This window comes from Protomyctophum bolini (genome assembly GCF_963924005.1).
Source record: "Protomyctophum bolini genome assembly, chromosome: 18".
Taxonomy (NCBI): domain Eukaryota; kingdom Metazoa; phylum Chordata; class Actinopteri; order Myctophiformes; family Myctophidae; genus Protomyctophum; species Protomyctophum bolini.
This window is the reverse complement of record NC_137879.1, coordinates 33,272,228-33,298,200: the sequence shown is the minus strand read 5'-3', so window position 1 is coordinate 33,298,200 and position 25,973 is coordinate 33,272,228. Positions and strand designations below refer to the sequence as shown.

Here is a 25,973-nt window from a genome sequence, read left to right as displayed (position 1 = left end):
ATAAAATATGTAAATTATAATGAACAGATCATTGTTCAAATCTATATAAACCTTTGATTATTGAATACCATGCATGCAAAGTCACCTGCACGTCTCTTTGCAACTCTCTTTAAGTGATGTTGAAGTGTGTGTGTTGACGTCAGGAGGATACACTAGACTACACTATACAGACCAGAGCGCAGAGAGACACAGAGAGATAAGCAGCGCGCCGTCAGGACCAGCCATGCACTGAACCTGTGCCGGCACGGTGCGCCGCGCGTCGCTGCATGCCCGCGCCCGTCTTTTGATTGATTCTTCACAAACAAACTTCAGCATGGAAGGAAAGAGCAACAGCAGCAGCAGCAGCACTGCGTTGTCGGGGAAATAGGCCTATACATTTACGCGAGGAAACAAACCACAGCACGCCCGAAGCTAAAATGAATAACAAGTCTATAATTCAACCGAACAGCAGCCCGCCTCATCGGGCCAGCGGCAGCGGCAGCAGCAGCAGCGGCGGAGGCGGCGGCGGCGACCAGGAGCTGATCATCACCTCCACGTTCGGCACGCTTCTCTCCGTCGTGTACATCGTCGGCGTGTCGGGGAACGTGTACACGCTGGTGGTGATGTGCCACTCCATCCGCTTCGCCACGGCCATGTACATCTCCATCATCAACCTGGCGCTGGCGGACCTGCTCTACCTCTCCACCATCCCGTTCGTGGTGGCCACGTACTTCCTCAAGGACTGGTACTTCGGCGACGCGGGCTGCCGCGTCCTGCTCAGCCTGGACCTGCTGACCATGCACGCGAGCATCTTCACGCTCACGGTGATGTGCGCCGAGCGCTACCTGGCCGTGACCAAGCCGCTGGACTCCGTGCGCCGCTCCAAGAGCTACCGCAAGGCGCTGGCGTGGGGCGTGTGGCTCCTGTCGCTGCTGCTCACCGTGCCGATGCTGCTGATGGTGGCGCAGACCACGAAGGGCACGCCGGACGGCGGCGTGAAGAGGCTGTGCGCGCCCACCTGGTCGCCGCTCGCCTACAAGGTCTACGTGACCGTGCTGTTCGGCACCAGCATCATGGCGCCGGGGCTCGTCATCGGCTACCTGTACATAAAGCTGGCGCGCACCTATCTGGAGTCCCAGCGCAGCGTCGTCATCAGCCGCGCGGGCAAGAAGAAGAAGTCGCCGAAGCAGAAGGTGCTGATCATGATCTTCACCATCGTGATGGTCTTCTGGGCGTGCTTCCTGCCCTTCTGGATCTGGCAGCTGCTGCCGCTCTACCACGCCGCGCCGCTCAAGAAGCTGGCCTCGCAGACGCACACGTGCATCAACTACCTGGTGGCGAGCCTCACCTACTCCAACAGCTGCATCAACCCGTTCCTCTACACGCTGCTCACCAAGAACTACCGCGAGTACCTGAAGAACAGGCACCGGAGCTTCTACCGCTACACGTCCTCGTTCAAGCAGCGGCCGCCCAGCCTGTACTCCTGGCCGGGGAACAAGTCGTCCGCCTCCTCCACCAGCAACCAGTTCGAGTTCAACTCCGAGACCCTGGTCATGGGGGCACTGAAGTGACAGTGAGTGCAGTCGCGTCGGCGGGTGGGGGAAAGACGTGAGGTTGCTGTAGGGATAACCGCAACAGGTAGGCCTAAACCTTAACCAGACTATATACAAACAAACAGACTAGCAGTATAGGCCTACATGTGCCGTTTTGTTCGTGCGTAATTGTGCGTAAAAGGCCAGTTTAGCTATACTTCACAAATAACTTGTGTTCGATCATTTCTAGCATTCTGTGTTGCAGGATTCCTTAGATTATTTAAAAAAGAAATAAAACATGATTCAAACAAATTCGTAAAAAACCCATTAAAATAATGACTGTAAACTCATGCATGCACTTTCCTAACTCAAAGCTATAACCCACGCAGCCATAGGCTATACTGCAATTCAAAGATCAGACAAACATGTAGGCCTACATTCAAATCGGCAGTGTTAATTTAAAACAGAGTATATATAAATGGAACAAATGTGGTTATAGATACTGTAAATAATAATAATTCCTATTTCCTAAGACCATTCAGACTAGTTTTATTTTGCTGCGTCACGTCACTCCCTGTCAAATTGTGTCAATTCATGCACCTGTCCTGTCCCGTTACTCTGCATCCACACACACAGCTAGGGGATGCATTGCAGAGTAAGGGGATGCGCCGGGTCACACACACACGCACGCACACACGTGGACTTGTCAGTTTTAATTTGAGTGATTGGCAAGAGTCGCAAATGTGTATATTAATTTAATTCTGCACACTAACCCTTGTGTGCATGCAAATGTCATACATTATGCACATCAGAAAACAAATGCCCGAGATGGTGTGCCTGTGTGTGTGTGTGTGTGTGTGTGTGTGTGTGTGTGTGTGTGTGTGTGTGATTAAAATTTTACAGTATAGCCCATATCAGCGCCGGTTCTCAACCTTTTCAGGCAGTGACCCCCCCCCCCCCCCCCCAAAAAAAGAATCAGATTTGAACTGGGGACCCCCATATGCTGACAAGCGCTTGGAGTTCTATAGGAGTTTGAGGCGTTCACTTTATGTGGCGGTTCTGGACAACCGTGCGTCCGACCGACTCGACACCAGGCACTGCACTCCCTGTGGGGGTGTGGAACGTGTGTGTGTCCAATTTGAGTCGGCAGGGTTGTCGAGTTACGTGCATGATTACACCAGTGTTGTTTTCGTCGACTAAAACCAAGACGAAAAATGTTCGTCGACTACCTTTTTTCACTGACAAAAAACTAATGGAAACTAAAATGAAAACTAAGCTGTGATGACTAAAAACTATGAGACTAAATATGCTGACAATGTCGTCAAGAAATACAAACTAGACTAAAATGTTAGGAAGGGACTAGTGGACAAGAGATCCAGTATAAGTCATTTTACACTTGGTTGCATGCTGAAAATAGCAGATCTACCGCTGCGACACGTTGTGGGCTTGTAGATCTGTTATTTTGTGGAAAAAAAACATCAAGGCCCGCCAAAATATCTTGGACAAGGAATAGGTCAATAGGAGATACAGGCGATTGAAAGAAACAGACGACGATCTAAGATGGCGCGACCCAGTGTTATGACAACAACAGCTAGCAACCCGATGCTAACGTGAGTAGCATTATGACTTGATCGATCGAAAGTGCTATAAAAGCGCAATTGCCATTGATCTACGGCAATGGCGTTGAGGGTTGTATTAAATAATAAGGCTTAATTGACGGAGATCTATGGCAATGGCGCGGAAGCGGTTAAGGCCCTTAAAATAGGGCATAACAGTGGCCATAAATATTATTGTTATTATTATTATTATTATTTCACAGAATCAAATGTTTTATGGTCATGATGGCTATAGGCTTAAACTAATTGATATCAATATTTTTGGAAACCTCTATGGGAAAAATGAATGGGGTCTGGATCGATGGAACCAGAAAATGGCCGCCACTATACCATGCCCTATAGTCACTTCACTGTCATCTGGGGGGGGGGGGGGAAATCACATATGCAGGAGTGGGTCCTGACTCCTTTGTTCAGGAGGATGTTATATGCATTTTGGCACAGGTGTCTTCTTGAGCGATGCCGAGCTGCTCAGTGCTGCCTCATGTTTCATGTAGAGGGCATAATGCCTTAACCCATTCTGAACGGGAACCCATTTTGGTGTTCAGCATCATGTCATGCTTTAGCTATTGAGAAAGAGCAGATCTACAAGCTCATAGCGCGCCACCGAGTGGCGCGCTATGAGCTTGTAGGTCTGCTATTTTTGAAAAATCGAAGAACGACTGACATTTTTTTAGAATCTGATCTCAGGTCAGAATGGGTTCATCAGACCAGTGTGTGTCCATAGTGGAAACCTTGTATGAATCTGATCTCAGGTCAGAATGCCTTAATATAGATGGCCTGCGGTGCTGGAAGGAAGCCTCCTTGGCTCTAATCCCTTCCATTAGGAGTACTCAGCAGCATGCCGTTTCGTTTCATGTCAGTCCACCTGCTGTACTACAGCACTGCAGTGGTTCAAAAAACATTTCATCGTGTTTTCAAGGACACCCCTAGAACTGATGGGGGTGGGAGCACACACCAAGAGTGTATAGGGAGGTGCTGACCACGGGGGACAAACTTTAAAAATAGAAAAGGAGAGGTCGCACAGCTCGTATATAGTCACGATGCCAAAAGTACTTTCTATTGGGTTACCAACGTTTCGACAAACAAGTTGCTTTCTTCAGGGTATATGCCAGGTAACCTCAACCATATATTTATTATTCTCATTCTCATCTCATTCTCAACACCTCCAAGACCAAGGAGCTGATCGTTGACTTCAGGTGGAAGAATATTCAGCCTATCCAACCTATCAAGGGAGAGGAGGTGGAAAGGGTCTCAGACTTCAGGTTCCTGGGCATGAACATCGCCGGACAACATGACCTGGAAAACAAACACCACTGCGCTCCAGTAAAAAAGGTCAACAGAGACTGTATTTTCTCAGAGTGCTGAGGAAAATGGACCTAATGGAGAGTGTGCTCCTGTCCTCCTACGGCCGTTCCATCGAGTCAGTGTTGACCTACGGCATATCTCTGTGGTTTGCCAGCTGCACGGTGGCAGAAAGAAAGGGTCATAAACACGGCCCAGAGGAGGACCTCTACAAGAGACACTGTAGCAGGAGAGCCAACAGCATCCTCAAGGATTCATCCCACCTGCAGGTCATCACCTGCTGCATCTTATGCCCTCAGGGAGGCGCGATAAGGTCATCAATGCAAGGACGAACAGACTGAAAAATAGTTTTTCACCCCAGAGCAGTCATAGCTTTAAACACTGACACTTGAACTCTGACACTTGACACTTTATGGACTAAAGGGACTTACTGTGCAATATGTCTTAATGTATGTTTTTTTTATATAGTAGTATTATGTGTTTTTGTTTTTAATGCACTTGAGCTGGATTGCAAATCAATTCCGTTGTGTTGTACAATGACAATAAATCTGATTCTGATAGAAATGGCGAAAATGTGTATTATTTTTCAAAAATGTTTTGAAAATAGCCATACAAGCTGCACGTCACAGGTGTAGATGTGGCTATTTTTGAATAACTGAAGTAGCATACAGTAGGGCAGTGATATTCAACTGGTGGCCCGTGGACTCCTGGGGAGTTTGGAAGATACAGACTGTAGGAATGAATACCAGCACTCATGTTCCTAGGATTCTTGCTTGAGTAAAACACACACACACTGCTGTGTGTCATACTGTATGAGACCATCATGGTGACTTCATCTCTGTGCCAGACCTCTACAGTATATAGAGTACCTGGTTGATACGGCCAGGGGCTCTTATGACGTGTTTCATGAACCTTTAACTTGAGAACTGTGTAAAAGCTAAACGGATGAGATGGAGAATTACTCATTTTGGTGTGATGGAAATTGGAAAGATATCCACTCAAAACTATAAGAAATAAGTAGCTAGCTACAAACAGTGTCTTCACGGGTGCATATCTTACGTCTGACGTACTAACAGTCCGGCAAAATCTACAAACTACAAAATACAACGACAATCTACAAGCTCACGCAACTCATTGCGCTGGCCTGTTGAAGGTATGCGGGCGCCATGCCTTTGGTTGCTTTGTAGGCCAACATCGGTGCTTTGTGCTCTGCGCGGGCAGCGACTGGGAGCCACTGGGAGATCATGTCAGCTTACTATGTAGAAGTCGTACAGCGTTGTAAGTCAAAGTACATATAAGGGTCAGGTGTTTAAATCCACCCCAGATTATTGACCCAGGAAGAGTGATGTCAGTGGCACAGGAGCTAAAGCAGCTTAACTACTTAAACCCCGTACTTAAACCCCGTACTACTTAAACCCCGTACTTAGTTGACCCTATGGGTTCTATTTAGCCCCCTCTGCACCACATATGGTCAACAGAAAAAAAGCCAATCTAAGCTAGATTGGCTATTTTCGCTTTCACTGGTCTGATGTTTGCTTTTCAAAGCGGACACTTATCACATTCATGAAATTAATAGGACCTATTTTCTGCCAGTGGGATCAGTAGGACTCCCAAGACACACGGGGCTGGATTTTGAAGGTGCGTTTTACCATGTGGTAATACATAAATTGGCCTCGCTCTGCGCACAATCGTATTATGAAAGCCTTATCGTCCCGTGTTGAACGCACACATATATGGAATACGACGTTGCTGAATATTTTAGCATTGTGGGAGTGTCCATATGTTAATTATTTTCGCTTTGCGCAATTTGCTATTAAGCCCCTTGACCTGCGCATAACGATTAGACGTGGGTCTGACCTCCTCATAAACGCAAAAATAATTTAAAGCACTGTTTGATTTTACACTTGAGCGGCTCTGGGACGCTGCTGGAGTGTTGCCAAGTCTGTTTATTATAAGCGGCTTCTTTTTCTGTAAAGTTGCTTGTAAATATTGGTAGTTGTGGTTGCTTTTCTTGTTTCTAAAGGTTTCTCCTAATGTTGTTTAAACCAGTGATCCTCACACAGCACATTCCCATGTCAAGGATCCCCAGATGAATGCATTTGCCCAACTAAGGACGGCTAATACAAAAATGTAATTAAAATTTTACTTTTGAAAATAGCAGATCTACCAGCTCACAATGAATCACATTCATTCATTAAAACTATGAACTCTGACTGCAGGCGGATATATAATGATCATTATAACAATGTGCAAGAAAATATTTAAAAAGATGGAAGGACTTTATATTTGTGGACAATCAAAATATGTTTTTTATTTTAATGTGGTGTCATTAAAATTAATCTGGATATAGCAGACTCACTATCTAGAAAATAAAAACATGGCACTTCATTTAAAATAGGTTACAGACCCCTGTTATATGCGCTTATTTTGGGATTATTTTTATAGACCTATTTACTTGTTTCTATGAGACATGGCAACAGCGCAGCAAAAGACGCATCCATTGTTTTTGAAAGGTTGAGATTAGAAACGACCATCATTATTTCATTTCTCAACCTTAAAAATAAATAAAAACATCTCCATAATCCTTGAGAGGTTTGCTTTCATACGCTGTATCACACTCGATCCAAGTCTTCTTCAATAAAATGCTACGAGCGAAGACCATACCGCATCACGGGCATACGCACCAGGCATTCAACTCATTACTCATTTCAAATATAATATAATTATAATTTAAATTAAAATATAATTTTACTGGTGTTTCTCAATAGAAACAACTTATTTTGAGGCATAAAGGTGACAGCATGCAGTGCAATAGGAATAATTAACCCAAATGTGACAAAGTCATATGTCATGTCTTCTATGGTGCCAGCCTGAAGAAATGTAATAATAACGATCCCCAAAGTGCGCATTCCGTATGTGACATCAGCTGACTGGTAAAGAAAATAGTACGGACATGTTGATTGGGTAACTCTCAAACACGCCTTAAACACTCCCATGACTAATTCAAGGCCGTTTTGCGCACTCCACGGGGTGTCGAAAGCGCTTCTTAACATGCTTAAAATTGCAATATGACATACCTCACGCCCCCAGCTCATATTACTGTAATAGGTAAAACGCACCTTCAAAATCTAGCCCACGGTGTGAATTACATTCATCCAATAGTGTGTGTGTGTGTGTGTGTGTGTGTCACCACTTGGCCGTGTTTAGCAATGCGATAATTTGTCACTCTGAAAGCAATCAGACGAGTCTGATATTGATAGGGCCATCTAATTATTTTCCTATGACTCTGTCAGCTGGTCCAGTTACTTCAGGATCGAGTGGCCGTATGACTTGAATCCATGCCTGTGTTTATTGAGGCAGGCCAGAATAAATACTGTATCAGGTTTAATAGAAATTAAAGGCAAGCAATGATGCTGCAGCTGCACACTCATGGAAGGGTTTTGGTTTTGACCAGCCAGTGAATTCAAGCTCAGATTACTTGTTGTCTGTCCTGAGTCCTGACGTACGCAGACATGGAATGAGGGACGGCATGAGGTTCAGTGTGTGGAGGACTTATAATAAGTGGGGCCAAGTTAAAGCAGATAAGTGAGAATAGTTGATGTGTCACTTTCCCTTCAGTACAAAAGAAAGTCATCATGGAGTAGTATATCGTTCAGCTCTGACATTCTTAAACGAACGAACATTGCAGTTATAGCACTGCACTCGCTCCCAATCTTCCGCCGTGAGAAGACTCACATCTTCAGCCTGTGTAGCACTTGCCTTGACCAGCCTTGACGGCATTGCAGGCATTATGCAAAAGGCTAAAATGTAATTTAGATGGCATGTTATATGTAGAGATACAAATCATGCTGTACTGTACAGACGCCAGGGTCATTTGTAGACCTGGCATCCTATAGTGTGTATAGTTTCAATGTAGGCAAAACAAATTGGGTTTCATATAGGCTACTCAACTGGCAAGTGGCAGTTGCTCAGTCAAAGTTCAAAGTGAATGTACTGGAGTGCTGCCTTGAAAAAAAGCTAAAAACTAAAAGTGCACGCTTAACCTTTTATGGATCAGGGCCCACAACAATCTCAAGTGTTGTTATTGTTGTTTATGTGGATGTTGCTTTTTCACCCAATTATGTGTGTGTGTGTGTGTGTGTGGGGGGGGGGGGGGGGGTGGGGGGGCAGTATCCTCAGTTCCTTCACAATCAGTGGATAAAATCATTGATTATTAGTCAACGAAGAATTTCTTTAGTCTGCAAATAGTCCTACCAAACACAACTTGAGAGCATGAAGTAAAAAGTGTCAGAATAAAGAGTCATGGTGATAATAGAGGCTGAAATAAATGCATATATTATAGGTTTCATATCCAGCCAAGCTGTCCATGTAGATGACAAGAGCATTGGCCCGCCAGGGTTTCGATTTCAAACAAAGAACAGAGAGGGTGGGGAATACCGCTTTGCTAGACAAATAGCGAAAATAGCCAACCTATACAACCTCGGCTTAATTGTAAATCTTGTGAGGTTTGTGAACAAAAAAATATAATTAGCGTCACTATACAATTAATCACGTTTAGTCACTATCAGCTCTATAGTGGGGCGGAGGGGTATCGAACAAGCGGAGGCATGGAGTTTCGCACCACCTGCTGCACCTAATCAAATCGAACCCGTTGGTATACGTTTTTGTTTGCCAAGTTTCTTCTTATCTGTACTTATCGTCAAAGAACAGACATGTTATTACGCTGTGCATACTATAGACATGACGTCAATAATAAAATAAAAACCTGTGATGTTCAAGTTCAACACACTAATTATGTGATTTCTTTGAAACCAACCTGGCCTTGCATAACCCATTCTGACCGGGCACCCATTTTGGTGTTGGCATGTTATGCTTTAGCTATTGAAAAATAGCAGATCTACAAGCTCATATCGCGCCACCGAGTGGCGCGATACGAGCTTGTAGGTCTGCTATTTTTGAAAAATTCGAAGAACGACTGACATTTTTAGAATCTGATCTCAGGTCAGAATGGGTTAATCAGACCAGTGTGTGTCCCGTGGAAACCTCGTATGAATCTGATCTCAGGTCAGAATGGGATAATATCCAGCCGATCGATATGAAGCTAAGCCAATATCGTAGTCACTTTGATGCTCACACAGGCAGTTGTTGCAAAGTAATTAGATTTCCATCAATAATGTTGTGAGACAAGATGAGGGAACGAACAACGAAGCCCCCCTTCATTCATTCATTCCTTCTTCATGTATATATTATGGCAAAAAAATACAAAAGATCGAATGATTTCTTAAAGAGCGTAAATGTCTGAAAATCAGCCTTTGTTGTCAAGCAATTCCACAAGTCAGGGGCTCAGAAAGGGTTCAATAGTGATGGAAACATTGCACATAATTATGCATAATAACCATTGTGCATCGGTATAACATTAGTCAATTTAATGGCAATTCAATATCAATGCAGATTAACCCATTTTGGGCGGAAACCCCTTTTGGTGTTTTAAACCTTATGTTATAATTTAGCTATCGGAAAATAGCAGATCTACAAGCTCATAGTGCGCCACCGAGTGGCGCGCTACGAGCTTGTAGGTCTGCTATTTTTAAAAATTTCGTGAAGAAAGGCCCAAATGGGTTAACTATACTGATTATATCCTCACAGCCTTTTTTGCACAAAGAATAGACACTCGCACAAAGTCTGCCTCCGCTGCCATTCAAACAGATTTAATGAGGAAAGTGAAAGTGTGAAAGTGGCATGCAATATCATATGACGAATCGTCGAAATCCTTGAACGTTTGTTCTCGGCCGTTCTTTTTCCTCTCAATGCCAAACACATCAGAACATCAATCTTGATCAAAGAAACCCGGGTGTTCAGAACATACACAGACATTAGATCACAGAGCATATTAACCCATTCTGAACGGGAACCCATTTTGGTGTTAGCATCATGTTATGCTTTAGCTATTGAAAAATAGCAGATCTACAAGCTCATAGCGCGCCACCGAGTGGCGCGCTACGAGCTTGTATAGGTCTGCTATTTTTGAAGAATCGAAGAACGACTGACATTTTTAGAATCTGATCTCAGGTCAGAATGGGTTAATCAGACCAGCGTGTGTCCAGTGGAAACCTCGTATGAATCTGATCTCAGGTCAGAATGGGTTAATAGCTATACGTGGACACGCTGCACTGGCCGCTGGATCGCATCATTCATCGTACATGAATGAGCGTCTGGGGCAACATCTGAAGCTTGTCAGTGTGAGTGTTTGCCTGCGGTGGCAGAGTTCCCAATGCAACCTCTTCCAGAGAGAGATAAAGCAACTAGCATGACAAAACAAACCTTTTACAGGCGCAAATCATGTGCAGACACCAATATATCGACTGTATTGACGCATGATCACGCCATTAAAAGGACCACTTCACCACTTTTCAACCCATCTTCATATAATAGGTCCTCACTAATAATCATGAAAAAATGGCACAATTTCTTTCTACTCAGTCTGTGTCTCATATAGGAGGGCTGTGGGCAGTTTAGAAACCGTCTTCCAGTGACATCGATGGGGAATACAAGCTAATAGAAAACGGCAGTCTTTCTAGTCCTGAAAAGTTGCAATGTGAAAATGGAAGCCATCGTTCTCACGTTAATGAAAATCTAAACAATTTTGTAAAAAAAATCTTGTTTAAAAAAGAATCTGCCTAATGATGATGTCACTGGAAGACGGTTTCTAAACTGCCCACAGCCCTCCTATGAGGCACAGACTGAGTAGAAAAAAAATTGTGCCATTTTATCATGATTATTAGTGAGCACCTATTATGAAGATAGGTTGAAAAGTGGCGAAGTGGTCCTTTAAGCAGTGGCAGCCATATACACATGTACTGTGCAGCCTCTCGTTTCCATTGACAAGCATTTGGATGACTAAAGTCAGTGATGTTCAACACTGAAATAGATTAGTCCGATTAACCACTTGAGCCCCTGCGTCTTCGACTTTCAAAATGTTTGCTAATGAATTATTTTAATCAAATTGATTATTTTGTATATTCAATTCAATCTATTAGTTTGTTGCACCCCTACACTGAAAGAAGCATTACTGATTCATGTGAAGTAAATTCAAATGGATTTTCACATCACCACCTGAAATAAACATGATATCAAGGGTTTTCTGACTGACTTGCGTCACATTTTCAAATATGTCAGTTTTTCCTCAATATCTCAAATACATGTCGTGTCTATTGGACTTGAATTAGTCTCTCAATACAGACTGTGGGAGGCGCTGTTTTCCCCGAATATTTGACGATGGGATTCTCAGATTGGTCTTGAATAAACCATTGGCAGAAACCATAACTGTTGGTTCAAAACAAGCCTCACGGGGCAGACGCCAACCACTGGATGACGAGAACCAGGTGTGAGGAGGCCCTAGAGACACGGTCGTACTGTATGTACCCGCCTTGTATTTCATCTCCTTCGCATAGACGCCATTCAAAGTAAAAACATTAACGAGACAGGAATCACAAATTGTTCTCGGACAAAGAGAGGGTTCTTCTCAGAAGAAAATACCTCCTGGATGTCCGAGTAGCCGGGGCAAGTGTCAGGTTCTGGGAATGAAAAGGCAATTTCTGCCGACTGATGTCATGTCTTCAAGCGGAAATAGACCACTACTTCTTTCAAAAGTACAAAAGAGTTGATTATTACGTCTGCCTCTTTCAACAAACCCCGTTTGCCTTAAAGGAATTTCCACTTTGGCTTCAATCAAAAAGGAGTCCTATATTGTATAAATGGACATACTGTACTGTATCGTCTGAGTGTGATGTACCCTGACCAAGCAACTGGTGCACAACAACAGGAAACAAAATCAAGGAACACATACACAGGGCAGCATTAAAAACAAAATAGAAAAAGAAAAGGCTTCATATCATGTGACTCTTTTCTGTGGCACAATTATGAGAAGCAACTCTCGAAACGAAAAGGGAAAAATACACACATGTGCCATGACATGAAAATGAAACGACACATTAAAAACGGAATGTGCAACAAAATCATTTTACGTAATTTATCGCTTCTCCTTTCACAGCCTCCCCTTTTACCACTCTCGTTTCTTTCATCTTCATCTCCTCTCTCCGCTTCCAACCCCGCCCCCGCCCCCCGTCCCCTGTCCCCTGCCCCCCCCCACCCACAAAGCCTTAACACTTTTTTTTCTCCACAACCCAACCCCCGCCCCCTCCCTCTGCCCCGTCCTGTGTATTTCAGTGCTTATTCCCGGGCCAGCAGGCGCCGCGGTCACCCTGGTGTACCGATTCAGGTCAGCATGGGGTCAGAGATGCCGTGCACCGGATCGCAGGTGAAGGCAACGGTGATGGCGTACCGCGTGCCCCACGCCACCTGCTCCACACGGTGGAGGTTCTCCGAGCCAGAGGAGAAGAAGGAGACTCGCCCTGCAGAGGTTGAAGAGAGAGGGGAGGAGAGGGGTACTTTTTTTTTTTTTTTTGGAGGGAAAGGGACGCTTTGGTTCGAGGGCTCTTGGGAGCGTTCATTGTTGCCTGACAATATAATGAGAAAGAACTAGGGGGGGGGGGGGGGGAAACGACATCAGAAACAGTAAAAGAGTAGGAGAAATGAGAGGCAAAAGCAAAGAAAGTCTTGCTGAGGAAATTGGGAGATAGAAGATGGAAAGTTTGATGGGATACGATGGGAGGACATTCCGTCGTCAAGTGTAGACGATGACTAATGGACAGGATCAGGTTCTAGATGTCCCCTGTAGCTAGCTAATAAAGAACAGATACTTGATATTTGATATACGTTTCTCTTACTCTTATTTGTATTCTTTATTTCATGTAATATGGGAGGCTTGCTTGCTTGCGCCAAATAACGTCACCACCTCCGTGACAGTAAACTGAAGTTGGCAGTTATTTTAAAATCCATTCAGACGTAACGGTTTGGTCATGTTCCTCAAGGGTAACTTCTTCAGCTCAGTCAGCAGAGACATCGCTCGGCTGGAACATACCGAGTTGAGTTGTTGAGTTTAACAAGCCAGCACAGTCCTACTGTATATGAAATACAAGCCACCATTTCTGGTTACTGTTTGTCTAACTCACCCATAACGGTCATGCAATATATTTTCGTATGAATATTAAAAAATAAGTAAAAACTGAATTAAAGAATTTCATACCAACTTGTTTGTGCTCCATATACCATTCCATATTCTTATAATGTGTGTATGTTTGTGTGCCCGGGCCGTATATAAATTCCCCAGTATTCAGAGCTTTAGATTTATATATGTAAGTAATGGAATTGTTTGTACTGTTTGTAGAATAGAGGGAATCACTCAGCATGAAAAACTAAAGAATGGAAAGTGAGAAGAATCACTCGGCACATAAACAAAGGAATTATGCAAGCAGCGAGCTCACGATGATGTGTTGTTCTGCTTTCAACTCAGGTCCAAGAAATTCTAAAGGACTGGAATTGGTCACACTGCTTTAGATAACCGCTGCGCAATTCATTTCCCTTTGATAAATAATCCCTCGCACTTACGTTTGCCACTGTGAAAGAAACAGTCAGTTCAGCACCTTCGGCAGGGCAGATTAGTGCCTATATACAATGGGATATAGACTCCAATCCGATAGATTGATTGTGTCCGATTCTTCTCTCATTGTCATGGATGGGTCCATTTGATCCATGGCCAGGACTTCAGTTAGTCCCATATGGCATGGCTTTAACCAGAGGATGTATATATCCAGAGAATAATATATACAAGTAAGACACGCAAACGCGGGAAGCGAACGCAGCTCGTACATATTTGGGTTTTTTTAAGATTTATTTTTAAGTTATTTTTTTTTTAAGTTAAGTTTTTTTTAAGTTAAGTTTTTAACTTAGCCATAACCATATAAGGAGTCCCCAAAGCAGCTATACGTCCAAATATGGAGTGTGTTGCATCAATCACAAACAAATCACTCAGCTCCATATATGGGCACAAAGGGGGGACACACAGACACACAGACATGATCTGCTAGGTCTCATAGTAAGTGCTCACTGCGCACTTCGCAAATACAAAAAATAAAAAAATAGCTTAAGTCCACCGACCGGGAATAGTGTTTATAGCTATCTAGCTATATATATATATCTCGTGTTGTGTTTATAGCAGACGCCTCACTCAAATGTGCACTTGCAGTTTGGGCAACTCGAAAGCAAACTCCACATGCCCCAACATTATATTTACCTGCCATAGTGTCAACCCCTTTTTGCATATTTGCCGATACCAATATGACCCGATATGACCAAATAAGGGCAGATCCGATACTTTCCCCGATACCGACAGTATCGGGACATCTCTAGCTTTAACTCTTACTACAAGGTCTATGAAAATAGATGCCAAGAATCAAGAAGGTTTATTTATTTGTCACAATACAGGGGGAACAACTCAGTGGCCTTGTGGTTAGAGTGTCCGCCCTGGGACTGGGAGGTCGGGGTTCAATCCCCGGCCGGGTCATACCAAAGACCCAGGGCCTCCCTGCTTGACTCTCATCAAGGGTTGGATTGGGGGTAAATCCCTGCGACATACTAGTGTCATGTCCAGAGGGTGTACTTGTACATCAAGCTGCCTCACGCTACAGAAACAGGAGATAGGCTCCTGCCCTATGGGCCTCATGGCTCGGCAAGGCTACTTATACAGGTACAAGCGGTGGCAATTGGCATGGAATTGTGGTAAGGTTTGTAATACTGTTCAAACAACATAACAATAAAGACATAGAGTTTTTTTTTAAGCGTGTATATATACAGTATACTGTATGTAATTTCGTAATTTTGGAAAATAAAAACAAAATAGTGTGCATTTTCATGATTCATGTGTTCTACAGTACTGAACGCTGTGTTCTGGTTCGGGATGCAAAGCTCTGTTTTTCTACTGTCCACAAATGTAACACTGTGAAATCAGATTGGACAGCTTTGTCACTAATTCTTTACACACACACACACCACCGTGCTTGCCTCCTACACAACCTCTGCCTAGTATATTGCCCTTTCCCCGTTAAATCCCCACATCCGTATAAAAAACGGATTCCAATTTGACTTTCATGGCACCTTACCGGGCCCACGGGAGACGAGGGTACTTGGCTCAATAGTTGCTGCATACAGCGATTCATCATACAGTGCTTCGTCAATACACCCGAGGTTAACCCATTCTGACCTGAGATCAGATTCTAACGCACAGAAGAATGGTGGTTCTTTAACGCATTTTGACCTGAGATCAGATTCTAAAAATGTCTTCCAAATCCTGACAGTTTCGAAAAATAGCGGACCTACAAGCTCTATGAGCTTGTAGATCTGCTATTTTTCAATAGCTAAAGCATAACATAATGCTAACACCAAAACGGGTCCCCGCCCAAAATGGGTTAATGCCATCGCGCAGTGGAAAGACACCCACGCGTTCAGCAATCATCCCAGTCAATTCATATGAGCCTTCCCCCGGACACATCATCATAATTAATTAACGGAAGATGAGAAAGCAGTGTGACGTCTTATGGGGACTGTCAGATAAAGGTCTTTTGAAGCTGGCCATCAAAACATCAGTGGAGTTGAAGGTTGGAATGTGGGAGTGGAAGGGGGGGCTTGAATACTCAGGAGAGTTGTGACTCAGCGACTCAGCTACGCTCCTGATGGATATTCAGAGGTGGAAAGTAAATAGCCAAGTACATTTACTCAAGTGCCGTACTTAACTCATATAGACCCCGAGCTCGATTCTACAAAATGTCTTCTAAATCATGACCGTTTTCTGAAATACCTATGATCAGTGGTGCTCAATATTTCATGTCAAGGACCTCCAGAATTATCTGTATTTGGCCGCGGACCCCCATCTGAAAATATGTTGTTCCAGGGACCCCCCCAGAAGCAAAGATTTGAGTTAAAAACGTTCGCTCTGAAAGAATATATATTCAAAGATTTGCGCCACATTTTCACGACTTTCACGACTTTTCACGACCGCGGCACTCGGTGGCACGCTATGAGCTTGTAGATCTGCTATTTTTCAATAGCTAAAGTATAACATAATGCTTAAAACAACAACAGGGGTTCCCGTCCAGAATGGGTTTCATGCAGTTTTCAGGTAGGCCTACATTTACTTTACTTCATCAATACTTTACACTTCTTCTCCAGTGTATTTCAGAATAAAAAAACTATACCCTTCAAGTAAGTAAGTAGCCTTGCCGAGCCATGAGGCCCATAGGGGCAGGAGCCTATCTCCTGTTTCTGTAGCGTGAGGCAGCTTGATGTACAAGTACACCCCCTGGACATGACGCTAGTATGTCGCAGGGACTTATCCCCAATCCAACCCTTGATGCTGAGTGTCAAGCAGGGAGGCACTGGGTCCCATTTTTACAGTCTTTGGTATGACCCGGCCGGGGATTGAACCCCAACCTCCCAGTTTCAGGGCGGACACTAACCACAAGGCCACTACAATTATTTAAAACTTTGAGTTACTTTGTAGATTTAGATTTAGATAGTAGTCATTTTTACTTGTAAGGGAAAGTTAGCAAAAGTTGTGGCAAATCTTCAAAATAAAATAAAATAAAAATGCTTACCACTAGCTTTCTTCACAAAATGTGCTCATAAAGGTGTCTACTATCACCTCTAAATTTGTTCCAACCCAACCCCCTTAAAAACCTTTATGACAGCTGCTGAAAGTCGGGGCAATAAAAACAAAAATAGGGTGTTTTATGATTCTGAATCTCATTTCACGAAAACCCTCCTTGGGCTAAAAACGGCCATAGCCGTCATCATAAATGTCATCCCATTTGGGCAAGTGGCTATGGCCGATTAGAACAACCTTATATACCTTAGGTTGTTAACTTACAGCAGCTGTCACAACACATTTATGAACACATTTGTGAAGAAAGCTATAGTGGTAAGCATTTTTATCACTTTTGCTAACTTTCCCTCACTATTGTAACTGTAGTATTTCTGCATTGTGGTATATTGTATCGTAACTTTTTCTTAAGTTAAAAAGTGCTTTTCCATGCCACACGGTAAATCCCACAGGATGATGGACGTTTCACACTGCACACACAGTGCCACGTGTACCAAGAAGGAATCTCATAAAGGAATTTCACAGCCGGTTTTAAGATGTAAATGTGCGGAGCATGAGCATCGTTCCAAAGTGTATGGATTGATTTAATTATGTATGCGTCGGCATACTTGGTATTATGGTAATTTGGATATTCCAGGCTGTTCCCCCGCTGTGTTCCTTCCTGGTACACAGCAATGTGTCCAGCACCTGTAGAATTTCGGGAGATGTGTGTTCTTTCCTTTTTGGATCCCAACTCTGAGATTATAAATTCACATTAAACATATTTGTAAGGGCCACGAAATGGTTTGGTTATGTTGACTATACATTTGGTCAATTAAATGAGTAGGCTGTCACTGGTGTTGATGATTGACGGGCATAGGGGCGGACCCAAGGTTACCTTTAACATCACCTTTTCACCTGCTGTGGACACAGAGAGAGAGGGGGTGTGTGGGATGCCATACCTTTTGTTGACCACTTTATTTCATTTACTTTATTTACTTTGTAGCTGTGGTCATTTTGCTTTACGTTTGAGCACCATTATGAGTTATCTACATTGCTTTAATAAAACCCTTAAAATGCATCATTTGGATCCAGCGAATTCCTTTTGTTTGCGGCGGAGCGCGTCTGACAACATGGCCCATCCCATCGCCTCTCAGCGACTTTAAGTTTACTTTTCATGTCGCTACTTCAATATTTGTGATTGACGGATTTGAAAACCATTCTGGAATTGAGCTCCTTTCCCTAACTGGCAGCCTGCACTGTGTATGCACACCGCCTGGATTCCAGCCTGGTTCGCTGCGTTCCGTGATTTGCCTTGTTCGAAGTGACAAACGCCAGCGAGTCATCTGCGTTCCATGATTCGTTTTGTTTGAAGTGACAAAAGAAATCGCAGAACAACAATCACAGCCTACTGGAAAACAGGCTAACCTGCACAAGCGTTGATTGGCGTATAGCGGTCTGCAAGATTATCCCCAGACAGACACACACACACACACACATCGGGGGTACATTGTTTGTTTCTAGCCGATCTATAAGCTCAGCTATTCTCAGCAAATGTTCCACCTGGAATTGGATAAATTGAGCTACAGTATAATATGGAAGGAGTGATGCAAATTAATAGCCTGCATCCTGCATCCTTAAGGCTCATTACATACTCCAGTTTGTGGAGATAGGTTATCACCGTTTTAGGTGATAGCTTATCACCTAAAACGGTTGATAAGAGTACTCGCGGTGATGTCCTTAAGGATTGACCCCGCCTCCCTGTGGTTTACCCAACTTCTATCTAGACCAATCAGTGAACGGGGTGATAGCTCCAGAGTGAAAAGACTCATGAACGCAGCGTGCAATTTACGTGACATCTTTCACAGACTTTCCCAAGTCTTTCCTAAGGCTGAGGAATATATCCCACCCTTTTCACATTGGCCTGTTATAGCGCCACCAACAGGTGGAGGTTTGCAAAACACATTTTTGGAACAAAATGCCTCAAATCATCCAATTGCCATCAATGGTGTAAGAAGAAATGGCACCCTTTCCACATTGGCCTATTATAGCGCCACCAGGAGGCCACAACCTGACCTGGCCTTGGTGGAGACCTGTGCCCCGGGGGGCACTTTTTCTAGTTTGCATTGTAAACCCCATTGGGAAATTTTTGATCGCCACATAAAATAACTGTAAATCATCCAGGCTGTTTCACTCATACTGTATGGAAGAATCAACTGACTGAGAGAGAAAAAAAAAATCGCTAGAAACAGACTGACTCTGACTGACTGACGGTCGTAAACAATACAGAGACACCTCACGGACAATATCGCCGAGACAGTTTGTTTACTTTTGGACCACAATTGTTACATACGAGACGATTTTAAGATGACCCCATGTTATTCTCCATAGAGAAAATCTTCCATGAACCAGGGGATGAGCGAGTGACGTCAGGACTTCGGCGCTCTATAGCTTTTTTTCCTATTTCTATTCTACTATGCATACTAAAAGGCATAGTTTCAACAAAGTAACAAATAAATCATTAACAAATAGTAAATAGTTCATAGATTCACAAACCGACTATTTACGAGGCATAGTTATTCAAAAAGTGTTGCCTTGTATTCTTTTAGCAGAAGAGCAAACCATGGCTATAAAGCTCTTAGCCGTGGTTTAAACACACCAATGCATTAGTTTCCCCTGCAGATGCAAGGTTAAACATATAATACCATTAGTATTACCATGAACTAATACCATTAGTTCTCCTGGTGGGCCGATGTGCTTCTTTCACACTCCTTCCCCCACGGCACCAACACGTATCCCTCGCTCCCTGCTTTATATTCTCCATCACGCTGACCCCCCCCCCCCCCCCCCCAGCTCCCAGGTATACATTTCCCATCTCTAAACCACTCCATCACTCACCCCGGACCTGTCTTTCTCCTGTCCTTTAACGCACTCTTTCGCAAACCTGGCAGTCTATTAGAAGTCTCTGCTGTCCTTCTTTGCCAATGTCCCTTCTTCATCACGGCCACACCGCCCCCGCGGCGTCATCCCTCATTCGCACAACAGCCATTACTGGCTGTCCTTTTTGCAGTCGTGTGACAAATACTGAATTAGTTTACTTAAAAAAAAGAAAACCGTACTACTAAAAGTAGTAATACCAGTACCACAATACATTTTTTTACACTGTTACGTTTAAAGAAATGTATGTGTCAACTACGAGATATCTCGTAGTTTCCCTCTACACCAGTTGTATGCCAACCACGAGATCTCGTAGATAAAGCTTTGTATCAAATATGCAGATTTAGCTAAACTTTGACTTTTAAAACTTGCTGGGCAACGCCTCGCATACCTAGCCTGGTGAAACCACTCCTCCTGCTGGACAACATTTTAATTCTGCCAGAAGGGAGAGTCTGGGCAGAGACGATGTACTAACTACTCCGGTCCAAATCAGACCGGAGCGATACGCGGCCGTATGCGGCCGCTAGAGGCGGGGTCAACGCGAGACTGGTGGCATATTGAAGCTGTGCCACAGCGCAAATGTAAACAGAACCTAACAGGACTACAACTCGAAATGATTATGGAGATATCCGATTTTGGTCCCACTGCTTGAGAGAGCCCAGATGCAGGCTAGGAGGAGAGAACTCAATACTGCCGCCATCTGGCGGAGTCAGGTTATCGCGTACCCCCAGCACCAGGAGGATACGTGCGTGCGCACCCCCCGTAGGGTCCCATTGAAAGTAGGATCTTCTTTGGCTCTTTTCTCTGAGAAATAGCAGAGAGTGATCGACGTTTGCGCTACTCTATGCCGAATTGAAGTGGACTCGGACTTTTTTTCCTTTCTCCCTGGAAATAAAAACGTCTGAGTTTCCGAGGCTAATGCTAACATACAGTAAGCCGTTCCGTACAATGGGGGTCTCCGAGCCGGGGGAAAACGGAAATGAAAGTACCCATATTATGGTGAAAATGCCTTGGCAAGGCTTACCAACCCTTTGCTGCCACCGTGTGGTGGACAAAGAGCTTACACATTTTACTAACATAACAGTACTTGGGTAAATGTAGTTAGTTAATTCCCACCACTTCCTCTTTGCTACTCTCCCTTCTTCACCATGCTGCCCTACAAAGCCAAAGTGCACAGGTGTTTAAAAAATATATAGTAGACCTACAAGCTTGTAGCGTGGCACTCGGTGCCGCCCTATGAGCTTGTAGATCTGCTATTTTTTCCAATAGCTAAAGTATAACATAATGCTTAAAACACCAAATGGGTTCAAAGTGTTTCAACTGGTCAGCCAAATAAAAAGAGATATCGGCAAATAAGTGATATTACACTACTTGTAAATAATTATGTTTATTAATTAAGTCGTAATTGTTTATCACCCAAATTCATGAAGCCTAATTTGACATTTGGCATACACAAATGTACGTGGTTACTGCACTTTGGCTTTGTAGGGCAGCGTGGTCAATGTCATCCCTGCCACCTTTGCTCATTTTTCGAATGCACTCCTTTTCGAATCCACTCTCAACCCAGATCACAAACTACAGTGCATTGCGTCCTCCTCCGTATCGTTTCTGCCGGGCAGAAACCTTTTCTCCTCAACATTTAAATTGTTTTGTGTAAATGAATGCCCTACATTGTCATACCACGGTGTCAAGTGAACGTCACAGTTGCATCTGAACTTGAACTTTTTAACGAACTCTTTAATAATTGTCAAAGTTGAAAGTGGTTCAATATTAAAGTGTCTGTGTGGTCTACTGAAACAAAGGTGCCGTCTATGTCAGTTTGACATACGTTTACGACATTTCGCTACTTAATTACGGTAGTTAAATCCTCCCTCCCGTGGAGCGCAGAACTGAGCTGCGTGGCGGAGATGGATGAGGCGCAATTATAACAGCAGACAAGATAATAAAGAGCCACCATTATCTCTGTGAAATAATTATCGGTGTCAGGCACGACGGTCCGACTCTCCCAAAGTCAGCGCCTGTCAGTCGACCGTCTGCAAGTTGCCGTTTCTGCGCGAGGTGACTCAGGTGAGCGGTGTGCAAACAACAAAGACAGGACCTATAGGCCTGTGATGCATTATGTATGACTGCTCGCTTCCTCCTCTCTTACATCACACTGCGGAACACTATATCTATCCCCCATGGGTTTGGTACCCCAAAGATTTGTACATTTGATCAATCTTCGTATGAAATAAAAGCTTGTTAAGATGACGGTGGCAAGAGTGTGCCTCTGGTGTCAATTAAAGGCCAGTTCATTGTGGTCAGCATGTTGAATCCTCCAGAGATATACCTGACTTTTCCCGAGACACAAGGCTATTAAGTGACTCTTCCCTGTGCCTCTGCAACAGTCTCAGATACCTTGGGCCTGAACCAGTTCTGGGTCACTCTCAGCCACTGTCGGCTACAAACTTGCCGATCGCGCTGAAATAATGTCATGTGACCAAGCTGGAGTAATACCGCAGTACAGCGGGCCGCGTGCAAACATTTATAGTAGGGAAAGGCCATCTAGCGGCAATAGACTGTAAGAGCAGTTTCTGATTACAAAATGTTACAGCCGCCATCTCGACCAATAACGCGTAAAATTAATTTGAAGGTAAAGTCGAGTATACCTTGGTTTTTCGGGGGACATAAACCGTCGTTTAAAAATGTGGAAACCGCCCAACCTTACGCGGCCAAGCTACACCGGGCATGTGTGCGTTTGACGTAAGCGCACTGCGCGCACAAAGTATGCGTGCGAAATGGCCCGGCTACACCAGATCTGTGGCGCGTGGCATATTTGTGCGGGACCTTCCGGGAGGATATATAGATACGCGCGCATGGGGGCATACGCACGTAAAAAAATTTGAACCGATCCTATTTTTAGAGCACGCGTAGGATGGCCCACGGTATCCGTGCGTCTGGTATCATTGACATATATTGGTCCTATCCAAACGCACTGTACGCGCGCAGTAAACGCATACGCACGCACGCAAAATTGCCTGGTGTAGCTTGGCCGCCGTGACTAGTCCTAAAATCGCTAACAGGAAAGAAAGCAGCGAATGAAAACAAATCTAACAGTCATCTTTTACAATCTCAAATAACAACCTAAAACTTGAACCTTGGTTGAAAAATATACTAAATTGAGCTCTGTGGAAGAATTTCATTCTCTCCCTCTGCCTCTGTCTGTCAGTGTCTGTGTACCCATTCTCGCACAACTCGCTTGTAATTCAACTAGCGGGGTCCACTGCAGGGTTTGAGATGAGACTGAGCCTACATAGTTCAATCGGTTGTGTGTGTGCTGCTGTCGATTCTATGTTCGGCTCGACCTCGGCCTGACCGGAGGGAGACCAGGCAGCGGACTGCAGTGTATCCCCTCATTATACCAAACGTCCTTCAGCTGCAGCATGTCTCTACAGGGAAGGTTCTGTGGGAGGTGGCGTGCCGAGACTCGGGCAGTGGAGGGAAAAGTACTCATGTTTTGGTGTTAGCATTTTGGTGTTATTATTATATTATTGTGTATTATGTTATGCATTAGCTATTGAAAAATAGCAGATCTACAAGCTCATAGCGCGCCACCGAGTGGCGCGCTACGAGCTTGTAGGTCTGCTATTTTAGAAAAATCGACTGCCATAGAAACGTAGCTTTTTCAGAAAACGGTCATTTTCAAACAGACATTTTTAGAATCTGTTCTCAGGTCAAAATGGGTTAAACCAAACGTCCTTCAGCAGCATGTTGGCAACAGTCTACGGGGAAGGTTCTGTGGGAGGTGGCGTGTCGAGACTCGGGCAGTGGAGGGAAAAGTACTCACGTTTTTTCACTTAACACTTCAAGTGCGCCGGTTTTTTTCTCGCTAGAGTGCCCAGCAGATGAGGCAGATTTGACTCTGAAATGCCCCGCCTTCCATTTCCCCCGACCAAAACGGCTGACATAGAAACATGGCTTTTTCAGAAAACTGTCAGGATGTAGAAGACATTTTTAGAATCTGATCTCAGGTCAGAATGGGTTAAAGACACGGGCGGGAGACTACACACACAAGTAGATGAGATGGAGCGAGGGAAGATAAGGGGAACAGAGTGAGAGAGAGAGAGAGAGAGAGAGAGAGAGAGAGGGTAAGTGGAGATGTATAGGGCAAAGTTAGACAGGGACAGGATTGCTGATTGTGAGGTTTAGAGAGAGGAAGTGATACGGTCAGATGGACCGGGCTCTGAGGCCGTCCCCCATGATTGAACTTTGAAATTTGTCTGAAGTCTAGATCAAACCAAAGAGACAAAAAAACGTTTTACTTACACCAGATTTGTATTCCGTCGTACGATGGCATCGCACGCAGAAAATAGACACTTTACAAGCTCACAACGTGTCACATCCGCAACAACGTATAAATTAAGTATTAGAACATTGCGGACAAAAGGGCAGTGGTCTGAACTCTGAATTTCCCTTGAGGCAACTTGACCGATATGAATCCAAGGAGAAAGAAAAAAGCAAGCAAAAAAGTCAAACGCAATCTGACGATCTGACTCAATTTTGGGGGTTTTTTCCCTCAGGTGTACTTTTCAAGCCCCCCTGTAATAAATCTGAGGATCCCCTAGGGGTCCCGGACCCCACTAGTATGTCCTGGTATCAAACGTGAATTGAGGATTAAGACTAAAGGTCCTTGACTCCTTACACACTGGTGAATTAGCGATGCGATTTATTCGTGCAAATAATTAGCTTTTTCAGGTCGTTTATTCGCGCCGCCGCATCACAAATTCGCCAATACGTGAAGACCTTTAGACTTAAATGTATTACATTCCTCGTAAATGATTAAGAATGTCCAGGCAAAATCACTTAAGTGGATTTACCCATAACAATGCCCAGGCCTATTTCTTACTTGGTTCAGAATCAAGCATTTTATAAACCATAATACAGTTTCTCTAGACTAGGTCAGGGGTTCTCAACGTGTTTTGGCTCATGGGGACCCCCGGAAATGCTTTAGCCATGTCTCGTGTAGGTGGTGGTGGTCACCTGCTCGTGGCTCCACAGTCCGGTTTCCATTGGGGTCCATGAAGATGAATCTTCCTCCAGTGAAGTCAGAGCCATAATCGGACAGGTACAGCAGGGATGTGTAGTCAAAGGAACCGTAAGTCACCTGCGACATGACGAGACGAGTACATCAAAAGAACGAAGACAGAGAATGCAATGTCTGAGTTACTTAAAACCTAGTCAAAAACTCAAATTCAAAGGAAAAGAGGGCACTGTTTTTCCTACATTTCTTGACGATGTGAGAACCCAGCTGCTTGATTGATTGAAATATGTATTAACAGTTTGCAGAATTACAGTACATTTCAAGCACAACTCAATACAAAAGACTGTTAACTGTGAGTGGACGACCCAATAAAGCATTACACTTGTTTACAACGGGGTCCACATTGTTCAATTCATCAAAACATTTAGAGACATACAAATAGACACTTCTATATAGCCAAAAAAAAAGACAAGAGGAATTCATCATAAAGGAAGTAAAAAGGGAAAAGAAAAGAGGGGGAAAAGGGGTGGGTGGAGGGGTGAGGCCATCAGGGACGCTGAGATTGAACAGTAACAGAAATTATAGAAACCGTAATGGGTAATTACGTAATGGTGTTTTCAACATGCTGCAATTTCAACATGCTGCAAGTCAGTACGGCTAATGATTTCAGTAGCTTTGTGGATATGCATGCAAACACCACCCCCATGCCCCCATTACGGCAACACCACCCCCATTACCCCCAATCTCAGCGTCCCTGGTGGATTCATCTAGTTTGGTCTCAGAAAAACACAAAATGTTTGCCTTGCCGTTAAGGAATAATTCTCTAATTTCGGCCAGTTGGGGATAAAGGCTGTTTATATTGATTGGGTGATGCTCTGCTCCGATTGCTTAAAACATAACCTCCTTAACTTTGAATTCAACCGAACAAGTGTGAATTGCAGAGAAAGGCTTTTTAATAAGGGAGCTGTAGCCAAGAGGCACCAGCAGATATTACAATCAGAAGATTTTTTTAAATATATGTATTACAAGTGTCCCTCAAAAGAAGCAACAATAGC

General features: G+C 43.9%; 2 protein-coding genes across 2 annotated transcripts in view; one reads left to right on the top strand and one right to left on the bottom strand.

Annotated features, from left to right (window-relative positions):
- Positions 1-416: 416 nt before the first annotated feature.
- LOC308333651 (urotensin-2 receptor) lies at positions 417-12,792 on the top strand (the record flags this gene model as incomplete). The annotated part of the gene is made up of 2 exons (XM_080790107.1): positions 417-1,617; positions 12,656-12,792. The coding sequence occupies one exon, from the start codon at positions 417-419 to the stop codon at positions 1,548-1,550; it is 1,134 nt and encodes a 377-aa protein (XP_080646233.1). The 3' UTR covers positions 1,551-1,617; positions 12,656-12,792.
- ogfod3 (2-oxoglutarate and iron dependent oxygenase domain containing 3) overlaps positions 12,642-25,973 on the bottom strand; it is a 26,947-nt gene continuing 13,615 nt past the window's right edge. Inside the window, exons 8-9 of the mRNA XM_080788774.1 lie at positions 24,918-25,041; positions 12,642-12,840 (exon numbers count right to left, since the gene is read on the bottom strand). Of these exons, the coding sequence (XP_080644900.1) occupies positions 12,704-12,840; positions 24,918-25,041 (261 nt within the window). The 3' untranslated portion in view covers positions 12,642-12,703. The remainder of the gene's footprint in view (positions 12,841-24,917; positions 25,042-25,973) is intronic.